This window comes from Eurosta solidaginis, chromosome X (assembly GCF_040869045.1).
Source record: "Eurosta solidaginis isolate ZX-2024a chromosome X, ASM4086904v1, whole genome shotgun sequence".
NCBI lineage: Eukaryota > Metazoa > Arthropoda > Insecta > Diptera > Tephritidae > Eurosta > Eurosta solidaginis.
In genome coordinates this window covers 203,394,915-203,415,803 of record NC_090324.1, presented here as the reverse complement: position 1 = coordinate 203,415,803, position 20,889 = coordinate 203,394,915, and the positions used below count along the sequence as shown (strand labels likewise).

The 20,889-nt window shown below is 42.2% G+C and overlaps 1 protein-coding gene across 1 annotated transcript; it reads right to left on the bottom strand.

Moving 5' to 3' along the window:
• Positions 1 to 213: 213 nt before the first annotated feature.
• LOC137234186 (uncharacterized) lies at positions 214 to 4,448 on the bottom strand. The gene is made up of 2 exons (XM_067757798.1): positions 1,665 to 4,448; positions 214 to 571 (listed from the first exon to the last, which is right to left on the bottom strand). Exons 1-2 carry the CDS (start codon positions 4,236 to 4,238, stop codon positions 362 to 364), a joined length of 2,784 nt encoding a protein of 927 aa, XP_067613899.1. The 5' UTR covers positions 4,239 to 4,448; the 3' UTR covers positions 214 to 361.
• Positions 4,449 to 20,889: the final 16,441 nt, after the last annotated feature.

The window sequence follows — 20,889 nt, the reverse complement described above, 5'->3', positions numbered from 1 at the left end:
AATCTCACCCTCTCTATAGGCAGGTCGCTCATTATTTGCGTCTGAGTGGTTTTCCGTAGCTTGAAGCACGTTAAGCATTTATGGACTAGTTTCCTCGCTAGGTTACGTGAGCCCAAAATCCAGTACTGCTGTCTCAAAATAAATATAAGCTGTGTTACTCCAACGTGCAAATGTGAAATATGTGTATATTTAACTATCATTTCGACCATCTTATGTTTCGAAGCTAAAATGATTGGGTGCCTGATGTCGAATGACGCTGATGAATTACTGATTCTTCCTCCTACCCTAAGCACCCCATTGCCGTCTAAGAATGGCGTTAGTGACAAAAGCTTGCTTTTATTTGCAACGGCGCTTTGTTTCTTTAAGGCAGCAATGTCAGCTGAGAACAGTTCTTCCTGAACTGCGCGAATGATAAAAATTGTAGCATATTTGATTTCATTTGATGACAAAAACCTTTCATATTTTTGTTTGCGTAAGCAACCAATAAATCGTAGACAATATGACACCGAGCGCACCAGCCTAGACCAGTTGGAAATGCGCAATGACAGTGGACCAAGGATTGCATGATTGTCTGTAGATAGAAAGAACAGATTAGTGTGATATTTGGGTTGAGTCTTACGTTCTTCTAGATCACTATGACGAATATCTGATGGCGCGCTCGACTGTGGCCAGAACTCCTTTGGTTTGTTAAGCCAAGAGGGACCATACCACCATATGTTTAATGTGTGTAATTCCACAGGCCACACACCCCTAGACCCGGGATCAGCTGGATTATATGACGAACGAATATGCCGCCATTGTGTGCTCTTATAACTAGTCAATATCTCGGATGTCCGGTTTGCTATGTAAACGGACCAGCGCCGCGGCACTGCCAATAACCAATGAATAACAATCGATGAGTCCGTCCACATTTGAGCTTCCATTCTATCATACTGCAAAGTTTTTACGACACGATTCATCAGTCGACAGAGGAGAACAGCACCGCATAACTCAAGACGAGGTAAGGATATTTGCTTGAGCGGAGCGACCCGACTCTTTGCAGCTACCAGGTGAGTTGTTATTTTACCTTGATACTCAGAGCGACAATAGATTACGGCTGCGTAAGCATTTTGCGAAGCATCGCAAAAGCCGTGCAATTCATTATGCCCTAGTGCGAACAATGCTCTTCTTGGAATTTTTAACGAGTTTAATATTGGGAGTGTGTCTCTGAGCCGTAACCAATGTGCAGAAACGTTAGTTGGAACTTCATCTTTCCAACCTATTTTGAGAAGCCACAGTTCTTGGAAAAATATTTTTATCAAAATTGTGCATGGTGTCAGAAAACCTAAAGGGTCATATATACGTGAGGCTTCTGACAATATTGACTGTTTTGTTACAACTGTTGAGGAAGAGTATGAAAGGCAAAACGAGAAAACGTCATTAAATGGATTCCATTTCATTCCAAGTAATTTTAGGGTTTTAGTTGGTTCTAGGTTAATAGGCGACATCTCCCGCATACTTTCAGGAAGCGATGTAAGTAACTCATTACAGTTGCTACTCCACTTACGCAAATTCATACCTGCACTTTCTAGAAGAGCAACTAGCTCTCTATGGATTTTAAGTAGTTCATCTGACGTCTCTGCGCCTGTCATTACATCGTCCATATAAAATTCATTAAGAATTACCTGTGAAGCCAAAGGATGCATGTCTTGATTTTTTTGTGCAAGCTCCTCCAATACTCTCACTGCAAGAAATGGTGCACAGGCAGTGCCGTAAGTTACAGTTTTTAACCTGTAGTGATCTACTGGCTGCTCTGGTGAACTTCGCCACAAAATGCGTTGGAAATCTCGATGGTAATCATGCACCCATATCATGCGATACATCTTTTCGACATCACCAGACATTATATAGCGATGCCGACGGAACCGCAGCAAAATATCGAAAATCTCTCTTAAAAGTGGTGGCCCAATGAGAAGTGTATCGTTCAGCGAAGGGTGACTGCCACTGCGAGCAGATCCATCGAACACCACGCGCAGCTTCGTTGTTGTGCTATCAGTTTTAAAAACGGGATGGTGAGGCAAATAGTAGCATTCGTTAAATGATTTACTGATTTCTTCATGTGGAACCTTTTCCATATGATCTAGCGTTAGGTAATCTGCCATAAAGTTCAAATATTGTAATTTTATATCCGGGTTACTTGCCAACCTGCGTTCTGTTGCTTGCAGTCGTTTGAGTGCGCACTCGAAAGAGTTCCCGAAATTGTTAATATTAGTTTTAAATGGAAGTTCAACGTTAAACTTGCCGTCGTTTGATCTCGTATAAGTACGTGAAAATGATTGTTCCGCCTTCAACTCGTCGTCTGTAAATTTGTTGTTGTATTCGACTTCTTCGGTCTCCCAAAAGCGTGTAAGTGTCTGGTCGATATCTACGTTACTAAGAAATACTCCCACGCTTCTATCGCTAGTATTTTTGTTTAAATCGCCACCTACGACCCACCCCAGTGATGTTGAAAGCGCACATAAATTTTGTTGCTTTACGCTAATCTTTTCGCCCCTCAAAATATCAAAAAATTTGTCGTTCCCCAGAAGAACGTCTATTGGCGCAGGCATATAGAACAATGGATCCGCCAAGTCTAAAGACAAAAATGAAGTGTATTGCTCTTTATTTAGTTCGTTCGCTGGCATAAACGATGCGATTGTTGGCATAATTAGGGCATCCACTGTGAACGTATTATTGTTGTCACTGGAAGTTATTTGGAGTGAAACCCAGCCGCGCGAGATTCCAGTAGCTGAGTTGTCCAAACCATGTACCGGTATTCTGGCATGCTTACGATGTAACCCTAAGCGACTGACGGCACTCTCTGATATAATAGTCTTCTCAGAGCCGCTGTCTAACAACAATCGACACTTCTGTTTACATCCATAACTGTCACGTACCTGACAAACCGCTGTCGGCAGAAGAGTGTTTATTGCAGGCAACGCGTGAAAGTTGACACTAACTGCAGAGTCCACGAATGACTCTAACTTGTCAGTTTGTTGCTCCTCTTCGTGTAAGAGGCTGTGGTGTCGTTTTCGACAATTACGACATGAAAATTTCGAGCGGCAATTATTTGATATATGCCCTAGTCTGAGGCAGTTGTAACATATGCGTTTAGAGGTCACAAATTCTCTGCGAGATTTAACATCCATATTGAGAAATTCAGTGCACTGATGCAACTCATGTAAATCACTACATTTTGAGCATTTCATATTCTTTTCTATTGTGGTTTGATGTGACCTAACTGCTACTGTACGGCTTTCAGTACGCGATGCGGTTGCAGGTGTCACAGCTTCCAACATGATGCAAGTTTTGTCCAAAAATGTCAAGAATTCATCGAATGTTGGAAAATCGTCGTCTGATTTCGTGAGCTTCGTCCATTCTCTTGCAGTTGTCGAATCGAGCTTACCAAGTATAATGTGAATTAGCCAAATGTCCCTTTTCGTTGCTTGATCGCCAAGTGCGCGTAATCCACGAACAACCTCATCAGCTCCATCATATAGTTTACGTAAGGAAGAAGCCGATTGGTTGCTCACAGCCGTGAGATTAAGAAACTTTGATATTTGCGTATGGGCTATAACCCCAAGTTTATTATAGCGGGCACATAATTTACTCCAGGCCTCTGGGTAGTTATCGTTGGTCGCAGGTATATGTCCAATTAAATCATATGCTGCTTCCGTCAAGTAACTCTTCAGCAACTGAAACTTTTGACACGATGAGTATACCGAGTTGTTATGAATCGAAGTGACATACGAATCGTGAAAAGATTTCCACTCAGTTAACTCCCCAGAGAAAGATTTGATTTTCAATTTCGGCATGAAACTTAAGTTTGGCCCAGACACTTGCTTGGCCAAATTACCCAAAACTTCCGTTTGCGATGACAAAATTTCGGCAACCGAACAGTCTCCACGAGTACTCTCATTTGATGCACCGGTGGCGTGCGATTTCGCAGTGATATGTGCTCTAAGTTTACCTTTTGTGGTCAGCACGCGCTCTTCAAATTCCTCCGCATCAGCCTGAATCTCCTCCATCGGTTCCTCCTCGCCATCGCTCTTTTCTACCATAGCTCGAACTATGTCCCGGTACTCACTCCATACCTCCTCAAGACGCTCCAAGCGGCACTCCCAGTCGGAAACTGGAGAATCGCCTCCACTGCTAATGAAACTTAAGATGCGTGTGACTGCTCCTTTTAGCAGGGATCGTTTCGCCTTTAACTTCTGCATTTTACTTTTCACTCTGCTAACTTTGTGCAAAACCGAAACAGTAAAATTAATTATTTCTTCGTTCGCGCCTAATCCGGTACGATGGACCAAAAAATGTTTGATACTAAACCAGCGGACTGTATTTAAAAACGCTTGATTATAGATTTTTTGTACGAACGGTATTTTATTTTTATGTACGGTTTATTATTTTACATGTTATGCTGAAGCGAATCTAATTTGGAGTGAACAAAGAAAAATGAAGACATCAGGTGACCCTCTATGTGCGGATATTTATATTCATAACTGTGGTTATTTGCTAAGAGAGACTAAATACATAAATTACATACATATCTATGCAGCTATGTATTGATGAGAAATCAAAATGCATCGTTACATAGGCAGGCAGTATAACAGCTTATGTATACCCTACAGGAAATTTTAAGCTTTATGGTTGGTTATAGAACAATGCTGATCGTATTAGCTCAATGCCCGTGTGTGACTTTGCAAATACTGATGAATTAACGGATGTGATGGTAACAACGTTGGAAAATAAAGTAAAATCTGCTGCTGCGGTTTTTTGTAGGAAGCCTAAATATATTTCGGAAAATGCCTGGTTTGACAGCCAATGTTTTAAAGCGCGCAAAGGGTTGTTAAAACATTTAGATGAACTTAGAACTAGTGGTTCTGAAGAAGCTCGCGTATTTTATGTTGCACTTCGTTCTAGCTATTCTAAGCTGTGCTCCAAAAAAAAATTGGAATATAGATGCAAAGAAATTGACCTATTAAATACAGTCAGAAACTCAAAAGACTGGTGGCGGGTTGCTAACTCGTCAAAAAACCGTCCTCATAGTGTGACTGGTAGTTTGACGATAGGAGTTAATTTTAAGATGCTGTTGTCAGATACACATGAAGCACCCTCTATGCAATGGACGTAGCCCTCAGTGATCGACCCTTTTCTCGATGCGCCTTTTGAGCTCCGTGAGCTGCAGCTTGTACTCAAAGGTTTGAAAGACAACAAAGCTCCTGGACAAGACCGTATCAGCTATGAGTTTTACAAATATGCGCCACAGTCCCTCTTAGCCGAACTACTTGCTTTTTTTAACGTAATTTTTCTAAAAAAAAACAAGTACCTCATTCGTTTCGCAGCGCTATTATAATCGCCCTTTTCAAAAAAGGTGACCCTGATCTTCCATCCAACTACAGGGGCCTATTGCTGCTTGATTCCATTTATAAAATTTTCGCTGGTTTGCTGCTGAGCCGCATCAAGGCGTGGCTTGATTGTTACAATATAATTACGGAATACCAGGCGGGTTTCCGCAAAAACTATTCAACAATGGACAATCTGTTCAATTTAACTAGTATAGTACACTTAAACTTCAGTGCGAAGAAGAAAACTTTCGCCGTCTTTGTGGATTTTTCATGTGCTTTTGGCACACTTCCTCGGAATATGCTTTTTTACAAGTTGGCTCATATCGGTCTCTCAAGCCACATTAAAGAGGTTTTGCGACTCATTTATAAATATACATCAAGTCAGGTATGGTCTGATGGAGTGCTTTCTGAGCCGTTTACTGTCAATCAAGGTGTTCGACAAGGTTGCTTGCTGAGTCCAACTCTTTTCGCGATGTATATAAATGACCTAAGTGACAGTCTCACCGGCGGTGTACAGGTTGCGGACACAACAGTAGAAGCTCTTATGTACGCCAACGATATCGTGCTTTTAGCCGAATCGGCACAAGTTTTACGGAAAATGATAAATGAGCTTTACGAGTACAGTATGCAGTGGGGGTTGAGAGTTAACCTCGCCAAATCTAAAATAATAGTTTTCAGGGAATGTAACAGGTCTCCTACTTTTCAATCGAATTATGGGAGCGAGATCATTGAAATTGTTAATGAGTACAAGTACTTGGGAGTTCTATTGAACTACAAATTATCGTACATAAAGCACCTTGAGGCGAAACTGGCAGAAGTTAAGACAGCTATAAATGCTACGTGGTTAAAATACATAAATAACCCTCGCATTTATATCTCAAAAAAGATGAAAATTTTCGACGCCGCACAAACAACGAAACTTTGTTGAACAACAAAATTTATATGTTCGTTGCTAAGCACCACTTTTGTTCTGAAAACTTGAACTGCACTGGCACATATATATATATTGAAAATTTTGTTAAGATTAAAATTGTAAGCCCCTTTTCTTTAAAGTAGGCGGGGTCCTTATCCGCTTATGATCGGATCTACATATAATACCGAGGACCATATTTCCGACATACTGCAAAGTGATATCAACTGATTTTGATTAACGGTTTGCAAAACTTTTAAGTTTTCTTCTGCTTAATGCCACGCCAATTTTACGAATTGTAATAAATTTATATTGTACATCGCAATTTTTTTTATCCACTCGTCAAGTTTTACCACTTCATCAGTGTTTGTTAAAACATTATTCCTTTTTCCATTTTTGAAAATAGGCATATATACAGATATAATCTTATTCCGAACAATTTCAATACCTATATATCGTCCACGAGACTGTGAAAGCTACTAACTTTATACAAAAAATTTCACAGTAAAACAAAAAAGCTTTATTGCATAACAAGTTAAAATGTATTGAAATTTTATGGAGTTAGGTTAGGTTAGGTTAAGAGGGCGTGCGTGGGTGTTACCACACTTCCACTCGGAGACATTTTTGTCCATTATGGTACTTGTCTACTACTTTCCTTAAATGCTCCTACAAGGTTCTATTGAAACGTTCCACCATACCATCGGACTGAGGATGCAATGCAGTTGTCCGTGTTTTCCGAATGCCCAATGATTTACACATTTCCTGGAACAAAGCTGATTCGAAATTCCTGCCTTGGTCAGAATGTAACTCTACTGTTACACCATACCTTGCAACCCAATTTTTTATAAACACTTCTCCGCTACTGTTTCCGCTTCTTGATTTGGGATTGTGTATACCTCTGGCCATTTGCTGAAATAATCCATAACCACCAGTACATATTTATTTCCGCAGTTGCTAGTAGGAAATGGACCTGCGACATCCATAGCGATCCTTTCAAATGATGCACCTGAGTTATATTGCTTCATCTGGCCATAACTTCGGGTTTTGGGCCCTTTCGCTCTGCTGCAAACCTCGCAGTTCGCAATCCACTCAGTGAACGACTGACGGCAACCAACCCAACAGAATCTCTGTTTAATCTTCTCGAGCGTCTTCGTGATTCCAAAATGAGCTCCTGCTACTGTTTCCGCTTATTGATTTGGGATTGTGTATACCTCTGGCCATTTGCTGAAATAATCCATAACCACCAGTACATATTTGTTTCCGCAGTTGCTAGTAGGAAATGGACCTGCGACATCCATAGCGATCCTTTCAAATGGTGCACCTGAGTTATATTGCTTCATCTGGCCATGATTTCGGGTTTTGGGCCCTTTCGCTCTGCTGCAAACCTCGCAGTTCGCAATCCACTCAGTGACCGACTGACGGCAACTAACCCAACAGAATCTCTGTTTAATCTTCTCGAGCGTCGTCGTGATTCCAAGATGATCACCGCTTAGACCATTATGCAGCTCACTGAGTACGTCAGGAATCCTCTTTCTGGGAACAACTATCAGTTTCTTCTTGCATTGACCATCCTCATTCTCGCATACTCGAAGCAAGCAACCGGATATCAATTCTAAACTGTTCCACTGTGCCCAATATGACTTCGCAATGGGACTTTCTGCTAACATCTCCTCTCTATTTGGTTTTTCGTTTCAGCATTTCCATGGGTACTACCTTTTCGATACTCAATGGAAAAATCATAGATTTGTAGTCGCTCGATCTACCGTGCCAATTGTCCTTCCGGATTACTGCAGAAGCCATTTCGACGCTGCGTGATCTGTCCTGACGCGGAATCGCTGGCCGTAGAGGTATTTGTGAAAATGTTTAATGCACTCTACCAATGTCAACAGCACTCTCCGTGTAACGCAGTAGTTCCTCTCTGGTTTTCCAATTGAACGGCTGTAATGTGCAACTACCTTCTCCTGTCCATCGACCAGTTGTGATAGCGTTTAATCACATCTGTATCTAGAATAAATGTTGTTGCTGGAATCGGATATGCCAACATTGGAGCAGTGCACAAACTCTCTTTCAAAGTTTGGAAAGTCACTTCCTACTCCTTCTTCCATTCAAGAGCTTTATTTTTTCTTGTAAGCTCATGGAGGCTATTGGCTACGCTGGCAAAATTTGGTACAAACCGGCGGTAATATGTGCACAGCCCAAGGAAACTTCTTAATTCATGCAAGTTCTGTGGTCTTGGCCAATCCTTTACAGCTTCGCTCTTTTCATTCGCAGTGCAGATGCCCTCTGTCGTTACCTTGTGACACAAATAATTTACTTCCTTTTTAAACAGCGAACACTTTTTGGGACTTAGTTTCAGACCAGCGCCAGCTATTCTCTGGAAAACTTCCTCCAAGCTCTTAAGATGTTCATCAAAATTCTTGCCCAATACGATGATGTCGTCCAGGTACACCAAGCATGTTTTCCAATGTAGTGCTTCTAGTACCTGGTCCATGAGTCTCTCAAAAGTAACTGGTGCATTACAAAGTCCAAAAAGCATCACTGTAAATTGCCAAAGACCATCACTGACGCTGAAGTCTGTTTTCTCTTTATCATCCTCCTTCACCTCAACTTGCCAGTAGCCGCTTTTCTAGTCCAGTGTGGAAAACCATTTCATACCAGATAGTGAGTCCAGGGTATCGTCAATTCTTGGCTGTGGGTAGCTATCCTTTTTCGTGACGTCGCTCAACATGCGGTAGTCCACGCAAAACCTAATTTTCCCATCCTTCTTCTTCACAAGTACCACAGGTGAGCTCCATGGAGTAGCTGGTGGTTCGATGACGCCGCTGTCGCTTATTTCTTGTACGATTTCACTCACAATTTCCCGCTTCGCCAGTTGAACACTACGAGGAGCTTGACATATAGGCCTCGCGTCTCCGGTTTAAATTTAATGTTTGACTGGTTTGGAACCATCCTGGCCAAATATGTTCTCGTACTTTAGGAGCAGTTGTTTTGCCTTACTCTGATAGGCTTCCTCTAGCCCCTCCGTTCATGCCGTGATGTCATTTGAAAGATCAGTATTACTAAATGAAACGTGTTCCTGGAGCTGTTCACAGTTAATAACTACTTCAACCTATTGGCATCTTCCCAAAAAAGCTCCTCTGTTCAGTTTGAGTGGTGACTTGAACTCATTGAGTACTTTTACCGGAATACGTCCATCTTGTTTTGTCATAGCCAGGGTTTTTCCTACAAGTATGTTCGGTGCTGATTTGTTTGCTGCATCGACAACCCACAATTTGTTTGTCCCACAATCTCCATCAACCTTTGCCCAGATTACTGCTTCTGATTTTGGTGGTATTTGCTGACTCTCTTCCACCAGCACTCCTTTACTGCTGTAGCCTCTCTCGTAGCCGAAATTAAGTGGTACATCCATATTCTTACATCGCATCGTCTTGCTTTGCATATCGATCTTGATGCCTTGGTCGATTAAGAAGTCCACTCCAATTATGATTTCATCAACAATCTCTGCCACTATAAAATTGTGTAGTACCGTGATGTTCCCAATTGCTACTTCACATGCTACTTCTCCAATTACCTGGGTGTCCTCCCCCGTGGCTGTACGTAATCTTGCTCCAAGCAATGGTCTTATCTTCTTGTTGTCTAAATTTGATCGAATGATGGAAGGAGATGCACCCGTATCTACAGTCAGTAAACGTTCTTTCCATTCACATGTTCTCCGACAGTAAGACTGCTTGACTTTCTTCCAATGTGCGAGATAGATATTATGGGGCATTCAATTGCGGGAGACAGCTGTTGCCCCTTGCGGCTGACTCGCTTAAGTTTAACGATTGGGTGGACTTGGAGATTTGCTCATCTCCTTCAGCTCTGCGTTTACGGCCACCTACATTGTTGGAACTATTAGGGTTGGTACTGCAATAATGTGGAATGTGCCCTGGCTTACCGCACTTAAAACATTTGACGGTACCGTCGTTTTCTGCTGCGTTTCTTTCAATGCTTCCAAAATTGTGTCTACCCAGTCTGACCCTTTCACTTCCACGCGATAGGCTTTGTACGCTGGTTTACTCAACAGTAAGGCAGTTTCCTGAGACAATGCATGGGATACCGTTTCAGAAAATGTTAGCTTTGGGTTTGCGTATGTAGTTCGCTTCGTTTCGACGTCCCGTATGCCATTTATAAAACTCTGAATCTTTACCCTTTCAGTGTATTCCACGGGTGCGTCCGCATTTGCAAGATGAGCCAATCTTTCAATATCTCAGGAAAACTCCTGCAAAATCTCATTTGATTTTTGGTAGCGATTTTGCAATTCTATTTGGTAGATTTGTTTCCTGTGTTCGCTTCCGTTACGTCTCCCGACAGTGGCCATCAGTGCTTTATAACTGTTCCGTTCATAATCTGGAATAGTCTGCAAGATTTCAGCTGCAAGCCCTTTTAATGCCACGAAAAATGCAGCAACTTTATCATCCGCATGCCAGTTGTTCGCTGCTGACGTCTTCCCAAACTGAAGCCTGAATACCTGGAAAGGAACAGAACCGTCAAAGGATGGAGTTTTTAACTTCGGATTAGACGTGGAAGTGACTGGGTGGTTCAATTGTAATTCATGGATCCTATCTTTCAAAGCATCCATCTCTGCCTCTATTTTATCCTATTGACCACGGAAGCCTTCACGCAACTGGGTTAGTTTTTCTTCCATATGCGCTTCCAGTTTAGATGATATACGGACTTCCTGCTCTTCTAGTTGTGTGGAGATCTGAGATGATATCTGTGCTGAAATTTTTTCGCGTCTCCTGTGCTTCTATCTTAGATGTTATTCGTGTCTCTTGGGATTCCATCTGTAATGATATATACGTTTTCTGTTCTTCCAGTTGAGTTTCCATTTTGGATGTTATGCGTTTTTCTTTCGATTCCAGTTGGGGTGCCATATTTGTGGATATTTGTGATGACATTTCTGTTATGCGTGTTTCCTGGGTTTCCATTTTTGCCGATATCTGTGATAACAAAGCCAATATCGCATTATTATCGCCGCTTGCGACTGGTCTCGGACTTCCGTTCTTCTCTTAAATTTTTGTTGTTGTCTCTTCCCCATCAGGATGAAAGACATCATCGTCCACATTAATTCCTTCCGACTCCATAGAGTCTCGTAGCCGTACTTGAAGTTCAATCTTATTTTGCGCTTGTATTCAATCCACGGTTCTCCAACTCCTTTTTCAGTTGCTGGATCTTTAATTCACTTAACTTTGCCATGTCCAAGTTGTATTCGAAATCTTCAGAATTTATTCAACAATTCCTCTTCTGACACCAATTGTAAAGAATTTAGTGCAACTCCCCTTATTTGCAACCTTCTACGAACGTTCTTATCGCTGAACTGTTGAATAAATAACTCTAATATTCAATAATGCAAAATGGCCTTTATTAAAGTACTTCACAATTACACTGATACTTCACAACCAATAGCTTGCTTAAATCAAGCTGATTACTGCGTATTCAGCTTTAACTCCTTTTATACTCTGTGATGTATCATTCGTATACTTCTGGGCGTTTCTATTTCTAGAATTAACTACTTGTTTACCAGCTATAAATTTATCAGCTATAACTAAAGATGCGCGATTATTATAGCTTCCCGCATAGCCATATGCGCGTGTATATGTGAGTGATACCTCCACCGATGATAGCCTACTTTTGGGAGGGTCTCAGATATATGGATGTTTTTGTGAGTTTCTCTCCGCTGCTTGTATGGACATATGTATATACATAATGATTGACTTGTTGATGTGCATACAAGTCACTGCTAAGTATCGGCTTAGAGATGATAGTATCCCTTAGTGTTGCTTATATATGTCACCATATAAACGAAACAAAAATCTAAACTTCGCAAAACTTCATCCATAAACCTTAGAAAGGTCTGGCCAGCGTTTCAGAGTCCAAACGTCATGAATGGAAATTCAAAAAGGCCAAATGGAGTAATAATAGCAGTTTTGGAAATGTCATCTTCGGCTATAGGAATTTGTTGATAAGCTTTAACAAGATCAATTTTCGAAAATACTGTACAACCATCGATAATGTGAGTGACATCGGGAATGTGACGGACAGGATACCGATCTGAGATAGTTCGAGCATTCAGTGCACGAAAATCTCCACAAGGGCGACAATTTGAATCACTTTTCGTTGCCACGTGTAAAGGCGATGACCAAGAACTCTCTGATGGACGAGTGTTACCAGCCTGTAACATAGCGTCGAATTCTTATTAACTATTTTTAATTTCTCAGGATTTAAGCGTCGTACTTTGCTTGTCACCGGTGGTCCAAGAGTTGCACCAATGTGATGAACAGTCTCGTATTTTATATTACGAGGTAAACCTGGTGGACGAGTAATTTCAGGAAATTGAGAAATGAGAGCACCGAAAGTCGACGAATCCTGAACTGCTTTAACACTGCTTTGCGAAGAAGGCTGAGAGAAACCGTGTAATTGAAGACCAGTTGTGACGTCGACGATGCATTTTGTACAACAATCCGATAAAAGGTGATAATAAGCGAGAAATGCAGATCCATTTATTGGTACATCATCGTCGGCGACGATAAATCTCCATGAAAAATCACGACGAATTCCTAAGTTTTGATTTTGCTTCCATTTGCAGCACACAAGTCGTAATTGACAGGAGAACGACGATCACGTAATAGACTTGGAGCAAAGCAACATAAGTCGGAACCAGTATCGACGAGAAAGCGATGTTCAGATATTTTATCAGTGACAATTAGGCGGCAACTGGTTGACAAGTAGTCTGATGCCGCATTCACAGGGTGCTTTTTCCGTTTTCCAAATAATTACAGGGACTTATACATTTTTTACTTTGTCCTGGAATTTTTGAGGGCACCAACAAAAATTTGGTTAGAGTTGCTTCGATTTTGAGATTTGCTACTGTTGGAAGAACTATGGGAATGATGTGGGCACGAACGAAAAGCAGACAATTCGGCCACTTGCTTTTGTAGATCAGCAATCGTATTTAATAGGCTGCTTTCGATACTTTTATCGCTGAGCGCTGCATTTACAGCGAAAGTCAGTGTGCTCGGTGAGACTTCGACAATCTTGTCAGTAAGCTCCGCAATGTTGTCGAGCTGCAATTCAGACTGTATCGCAAGAATAGCCTGGACGTTGGGCGGAAGACGCTTAAGCCAGAGTTGACGAAGGAGATTATCAATCAGGATAGCTGAACCAGCGAGAGAGCGTAAGTGACGAAGAAACTGCGATGGTTTGCGATCTCCGAGCTTTTCCTCACTGATAAGTTGACGGACTCGCTGTACCTCAGACGCAGACAAACGATCAATCAATTTTGTGCGCAAAAATGTGTATGTTTTCAGCGGAGGAGGATTTTCTATAACGTCCTCGATTTCCAATGCGATACGTGCGTCCAGCTGCGAAACAACATAATGGAATTTTGTTACCTCATTTGTGATATCGGACAACGTAAACTGCGAATCAGCCTGCGAAAACCATAATTTTGGTTTGTCAGACCAAAAAAGGCGAAAGTTTTACTGCAAAACGATGAACTGTAGGGCGATGATCGGCGAAGTTAGCAAAATCATAATCCCGCTGCTGCTGCTGTTGTTGTTGCGCTTGCTGACGTCATTCGTCCATCTGTCGTTGAAGCTCCTCATTTTCTCCGCGAAGGGTAACGAGCTAATCTTCATCTCGAAGAATCTTATGAGATACACGTTGTAAACTTTTATCGGGGTCACCAATATAGGAAATAAGGAATAAATATTTCCTACTCTATGTGCGTCAACCAGCGATGGATGGCGTTTAACGCCAGCAAGATATTAATGTGCGATGGGGGGCCAGCGGAGGTGTTGCTTCGTAGCGTTTATGGCAATAATCTAAGCAAGATTGACTTGATGTATGATGGTGTTTTGAAGAAGATTGCGGCAAAAAACTAGTGGTGGATAGTCACGAGTTTGCAGACTTGGGTGGAGGTGTTAGGGAATCAGGGCTAAAAATTTTATCGTATAATGTAGCTAATATACGCAGTAAACTTATGTATAATAACTTTTTTAAGTATATTTATACTTTTGATGTTTTCTTTTTGTTTGAAACACATGTAATCTCGGATGACAGATCAAAGTTTTCTCACCTTTTTAAAGATTACCTCCTACATTGGGTAGATGCTGTTAAGACACATTAAGCTGGTCGAGCTAGCGGTGGGTGTATGTTTGGTTTTAAAAGAAGCTTGGACAAGGTTTATAATACACAATTTCTTAACGTCTCTGATTTTGTTGTACTTTCGGTCAACCTACATGTTAATACTTGGTTTATCCCTCAGTATCTAAATTGTAACAAGTGGTGTGAAGATTTTAAACGTTTGGAAAATTTTTTAGCTACCCAGCAACCAGACTCCTTCTTTTTTCTTGGAGATTTAAATGCACGCGTAGGCAAATCTCAAGAAATTGATAGTAATCTAGTGTCTGGACTGCCTGATGCAAAGGGTAAAAAAGTACTGAGCCTAGCCGAAGATGTTGGCGGAGTTATTTTAAATGGTAGCATATCTGGTGACAGGTCCCTTGAATTTACGTTTTGCGGTGTTGTAGGAAATTCGGTTATTGATTATGCCATATGCTCTTTCGATCTTCTTCCGGCAGTTAAAAACTTCTCAGTGGATAAGAAAGAGGGTGGGGCCGTGTGTAGAAGTCCACGAAAGTGGGGAAAGCTTCTGACCGCCATTCACCTGGGAATGGCCAGTGCGATTCTTTTGCATGCGGTTCAAGCAGCTCACTACTGCCGGTCGCTTGCGGCCAAGTATCCTCTGGGTAGCCGCTAAACACCCGTTTAGCGGTGAGCTAATGTGAGAAGGCGACAACCTGGCTAGGCCACTCTGACATAATCGGTTTAAGGGCTAGCCGGGGGAGATTTCATCGGCAGCGTCTGTACACCTCTAGGTGCGGCTGCAAGCGGGCGTCTGTCTTGGAGCAAGCGGCTCGCTATATAAACGTGCCAAGTAATATTTTCACCCCCGCTGAGCGGGTTGTGCGCTGGGCTTGGGACCCGCCACCTAAAACCATACTCCAATGAAATATAACAACAAGCCTCGGATAAATACACTCTCTATTGATGACGACCATGGCAAACGTTTGAAGGACAATGAATTGAGGGCATGCACCTGGAACGTCCGCTCCCTGAGTGGGATTGGTGCAGATGCCCGGCTGGTTGATGTCCTCGTCAAAGCAAAATCTGACATCACCGCCATCCAAGAAATGCGTTGGACGAAGCAAGGAAGAAAGAAGATCAAAAATTGTGACATATATTGGAGTGGCCATGCGAATAAGCGCAGTTTCGGCGTCGGATTCGTGGTGGGAGAGAGACTTTGTCGCCAAGTGCTGGCGTTCACGCCTGTGGACGAGCGTCTCGCCGCTATTCGAATAAAAGCAAAATTTTTTAATATATCATTCATCTGCGCCCATGCGCCGACAGAGGAGAAAGACGATGAGGTGAAAGACACTTTTTATGAACAATTAGAACGCACATACGAGCGCTGCCCCCGTCATGATATAAAAGTCGTGCTTGGCGACTTTAACGCCAGGGTGGGCAAAGAAGGTGTTTTTGGCCCTACAGTCGGAAAGTTCAGCCTACACAATGAAACTTCTCCTAACGGACTGAGGTTGATTGACTTTGCCGGTGCTCGAAACATGGTCATATCAAGCACGAGGTTCATGCATAAAAAGATACATCAAGCTACATGGCTGTCTCCTGATCGAAATACTCGCAATCAGATCGATCACGTTGTGATAGACGGACGGCATGCCTCCAGTGTTTTAGATGTGCGAACGATCCGAGGACCTAACATCGATTCGGACCATTATCTCGTTGCAGCCAAAATACGCACCCGCCTCAACGCGGCTAAAAACAAGGAACAAAAAACACAAGGAAAGCTAGACGTCGAAAAGCTTCAATCACAACAGACTGCCAATGATTTCGCAACTCGACTCTCACACCTGCTCTCTGAGGGCACAACTCATCCTGAAGGAATACAGGAGCAGTGGGAGCGTATCTCCAAAGCACTTCATACTGCCGCCGAGGAAAAAATTGGTTACCGGCGGCCACGAAAAAACAACTGGTATGATGAAGAATGCCGCGTTGCAACCGAAAGAAAGGACGCTGCCTACAGGGCTACGTTAAAAGCGAGCGCGACAAGAGGAGTGTGTGAACGCTATCGTGAGTTGAAAAGGGAAGCGAGACGCCTTTTCAGGAAGAAAAAAGCAGAAGCAGAAAGGAGTGAGTGCGAGGAGCTTGAGCTGCTAGCCACCAGGAATAACGCCCGAAAATTCTACCAAAAAATACGGCGACAGACGGAAGGTTTTAAGACCGGGGCAAACTCCTGTAGGAATGAAAACGGCGACCTTGTAACTGATGTCCAGAGAGTGCTTAGATTATGGAGGGAACACTTCTCTGCTCTCCTAAATGGAGGCAGCAATTCACCGCGCAGAGATGAAGAACCCGATCCCGCAATCGATGATGATGGAATATATGTCCCCCCGCCCGATTATGACGAAGTTAGAATAGCAATAACCAGATTGAAAAACAACAAGGCCGTGGGCGCTGATGGATTTCCTGCGGAGCTATTCAAGTTCGGCGGCGAGGAGTTGGTAAGGCGCATGCAGCAGCTTCTTAGCAAAATATGGGCGGACGAAAGCATGCCCGACGGTTGGAATCTAAGTGTTCTTTGCCCAGTCCACAAGAAGGGGGATACTGCAAAATGCACCAACTATCGTGGAATCAGCCTTCTTAATATCGCATATAAGGTCCTTTCAAGTGTATTGTGCGAAAGATTGAAGCCCACCGTGAACCGGCTGATTGGACCTTATCAGTGCGGCTTCAGACCTGGTAAATCTACCATCGACCAGATTTTCACAATGCGCCAAATCTTGGAAAAAACCCGTGAAAAGAGAATCGACACACACCACCTCTTCGTCGACTTTAAAGCCGCCTTCGACAGCACGAAAAGGAGCTGCCTATATGCCGCTATGTCTGAATTTGGTTTCCCCGCAAAACTTATACGGCTGTGCAAAATGACGTTGAGCAACACCATCAGTTCAGTCAGAATTGGGAAGGACCTCTCCGAGCCGTTCGAAACTAAACGAGGTTTCAGACAGGGTGACCCCCTATCGTGCGATTTCTTTAATTTGATGCTGGAGAAAATTATACTAGCTGCAGAACTTAACCGCACTGGAACAATATACTATAAAAGCGTGCAATTACTGGCATATGCTGATGACATTGATATCATCGGCCTAAACATTCGCGCTGTTAGTTCTGCTTACTCCAAGCTGGAAAAAGAAGCGGTAAAGATGGGTTTGATGGTGAATGAGGACAAAACGAAGTACCTGCTGTCATCGAGCAAAGAGTCAGCGCATATGCGCCTTGGCAACCACGCTACTGTTGGCAGCCATAATTTCGAAATAGTAAAAGACTTCGTTTATTTGGGAACCAGCATCAACATTAGCAACAACATCAGCACTGAAATCCAGCGAAGAATCAATCTTGCCAATAAATGCTACTTTGGACTAGGTAGGCAATTGAAAAGTAAAGTCCTCTCTCGGCGAACGAAAATCATACTCTACAAGTCACTTATCGTACCCATCCTGCTATATGGGGCAGACGCATGGACCATGACAACAGCAGATGAAGCGGCTTTGGGAGTGTTCGAGAGAAAAGTTCTTCGAAAGATTTATGGACCTCTACGCGTTGGCGATGGCGAGTACCGAAGAAGATTTAATGATGAGCTGTACGAGCTATACGCAGACATCAACATAGTCCAGCGAATTAAAACGCAGCGGCTGCGCTGGCTAGGCCATGTTATGCGAATGAAAGATGATGCTCCGGCCAAGAAAGTGTTTCTATCGGAACCCGCCTATGGAAGCATAGGTAGAGGGCGGCCCCCACTCCGTTGGAAGGACCAGGTGGAAAACGATTTAAACTCCCTTGGTGTGACCAATTGGCGCCGGTTGGCGGAGCGAAGGAGCGACTGGCGCGCCTTGTTGGACGGCCATAACCGTTTAGACGGTTAAGCGCCAATTAAGTAAGTAAGTAAGGATAAGAAAGAATTCTCGCGTCATATGCCGCTTTGCATCGAATCCGTGGTTTCAGTGAAGGACGGTAATACCCCTCTAAACATATGCCACGCGAAATTAGCGTGGAAACCGAAGCATACGCAAAATTATGCTGATCGTATTAGCTCAATGCCCGTGTGTGACTTTGCAAATACTGATGAATTAACGGATGTGATGGTAACAACGTTGGAAAATAAAGTAAAATCTGCTGCTGCGGTTTTTTGTAGGAAGCCTAAATATATTTCGGAAAATGCCTGGTTTGACAGCCAATGTTTTAAAGCGCGCAAAGGGTTGTTAAAACATTTAGATGAACTTAGAACTAGTGGTTCTGAAGAAGCTCGCGTATTTTATGTTGCACTTCGTTCTAGCTATTCTAAGCTGTGCTCCAAAAAAAAATTGGAATATAGATGCAAAGAAATTGACCTATTAAATACAGTCAGAAACTCAAAAGACTGGTGGCGGGTTGCTAACTCGTCAAAAAACCGTCCTCATAGTGTGACTGGTAGTTTGACGATAGGAGATCTATATAATCATTTTAAGATGCTGTTGTCGGATACACATGAAGCACCCTCTATGCAATGGACGTAGCCCTCACTGATCGACCCTTTTCTCGATGCGCCTTTTGAGCTCCGTGAGCTGCAGCTTGTACTCAAAGGTTTGAAAGACAACAAAGCTCCTGGACAAGACCGTATCAGCTATGAGTTTTACAAATATGCGCCACAGTCCCTCTTAGCCGAACTACTTGCTTTTTTTAACGTAATTTTTCTAAAAAAAACAAGTACCTCATTCGTTTCGCAGCGCTATTATAATCGCCCTTTTCAAAAAAGGTGACCCTGATCTTCCATCCAACTACAGGGGCCTATTGCTGCTTGATTCCATTTATAAAATTTTCGCTGGTTTGCTGCTGAGCCGCATCAAGGCGTGGCTTGATTGTTACAATATAATTACGGAATACCAGGCGGGTTTCCGCAAAAACTATTCAACAATGGACAATCTGTTCAATTTAACTAGTATAGTACACTTAAACTTCAGTGCGAAGAAGAAAACTTTCGCCGTCTTTGTGGATTTTTCATGTGCTTTTGACACACTTCCTCGGAATATGCTTTTTTACAAGTTGGCTCATATCGGTCTCTCAAGCCACATTAAAGAGGTTTTGCGACTCATTTATAAATATACATCAAGTCAGGTATGGTCTGATGGAGTGCTTTCTGAGCCGTTTACTGTCAATCAAGGTGTTCGACAAGGTTGCTTGCTGAGTCCAACTCTTTTCGCGATGTATATAAATGACCTAAGTGACAGTCTCACCGGCGGTGTACAGGTTGCGGACACAACAGTAGAAGCTCTTATGTACGCCAACGATATCGTGCTTTTAGCCGAATCGGCACAAGTTTTACGGAAAATGATAAATGAGCTTTACGAGTACAGTATGCAGTGGGGGTTGAGAGTTAACCTCGCCAAATCTAAAATAATAGTTTTCAGGGAATGTAACAGGTCTCCTACTTTTCAATGGAATTATGGGAGCGAGATCATTGAAATTGTTAATGAGTACAAGTACTTGGGAGTTCTATTGAACTACAAATTATCGTACATAAAGCACCTTGAGGCGAAACTGGCAGAAGTTAAGACAGCTATAAATGCTACGTGGTTAAAATACATAAATAACCCTCGCATTTGTATCTCAAAAAAGATGAAAATTTTCGACGCCGCACAAACAACGAAACTTTGTTGAACAACAAAATTTATATGTTCGTTGCTAAGCACCACTTTTGTTCTGAAAACTTGAACTGCACTGGCACATATATATATATTGAAAATTTTGTTAAGATTAAAATTGTAAGCCCCTTTTCTTTAAAGTAGGCGGGGTCCTTATCCGCTTATGATCGGATCTACATATAATACCGAGGACCATATTTCCGACATACTGCAAAGTGATATCAACTGATTTTGATTAACGGTTTGCAAAACTTTTAAGTTTTCTTCTGCTTAATGCCACGCCAATTTTACGAATTGTAATAAATTTATATTGTTCATCGCAATTTTTTTTATCCACTCGTCAAGTTTTACCACTTCATCAGTGTTTGTTAAAACATTATTCCTTTTTCCATTTTTGAAAATAGGCATATATACAGATATAATCTTATTCCGAACAATTTCAATACCTATATATCGTCCACGAGACTGTGAAAGCTACTAACTTTATACAAAAAATTTCACAGTAAAACAAAAAAGCTTTATTGCATAACAAGTTAAAATGTATTGAAATGTTATGGAGTTAGGTTAGGTTAGGTTAAGAGGGCGTGCGTGGGTGTTACCCACACTTCCACTCGGAGACATTTTTGTCCATTATGGTACTTGTCTACTACTTTCCTTAAATGCTCCTACAAGGTTCTATTGAAACGTTCCACCATACCATCGGACTGAGGATGCAATGCAGTTGTCCGTGTTTTCCGAATGCCCAATGATTTACACATTTCCTGGAACAAAGCTGATTCGAAATTCCTGCCTTGGTCAGAATGTAACTCTA

Excerpts from the sequence above, each read along its gene's own strand:
- LOC137234186 (XM_067757798.1), bottom strand. The coding sequence starts at position 4,238 with ATGCAGAAGTTAAAGGCGAAACGATCCCTGCTAAAAGGAGCAGTCACA. Across the intron at positions 572-1,664 it reads TGCATCCTTTGGCTTCACAG|ACAATCATGCAATCCTTGGT; the intron begins GTAATTCTTAAT and ends TTCTATCTACAG.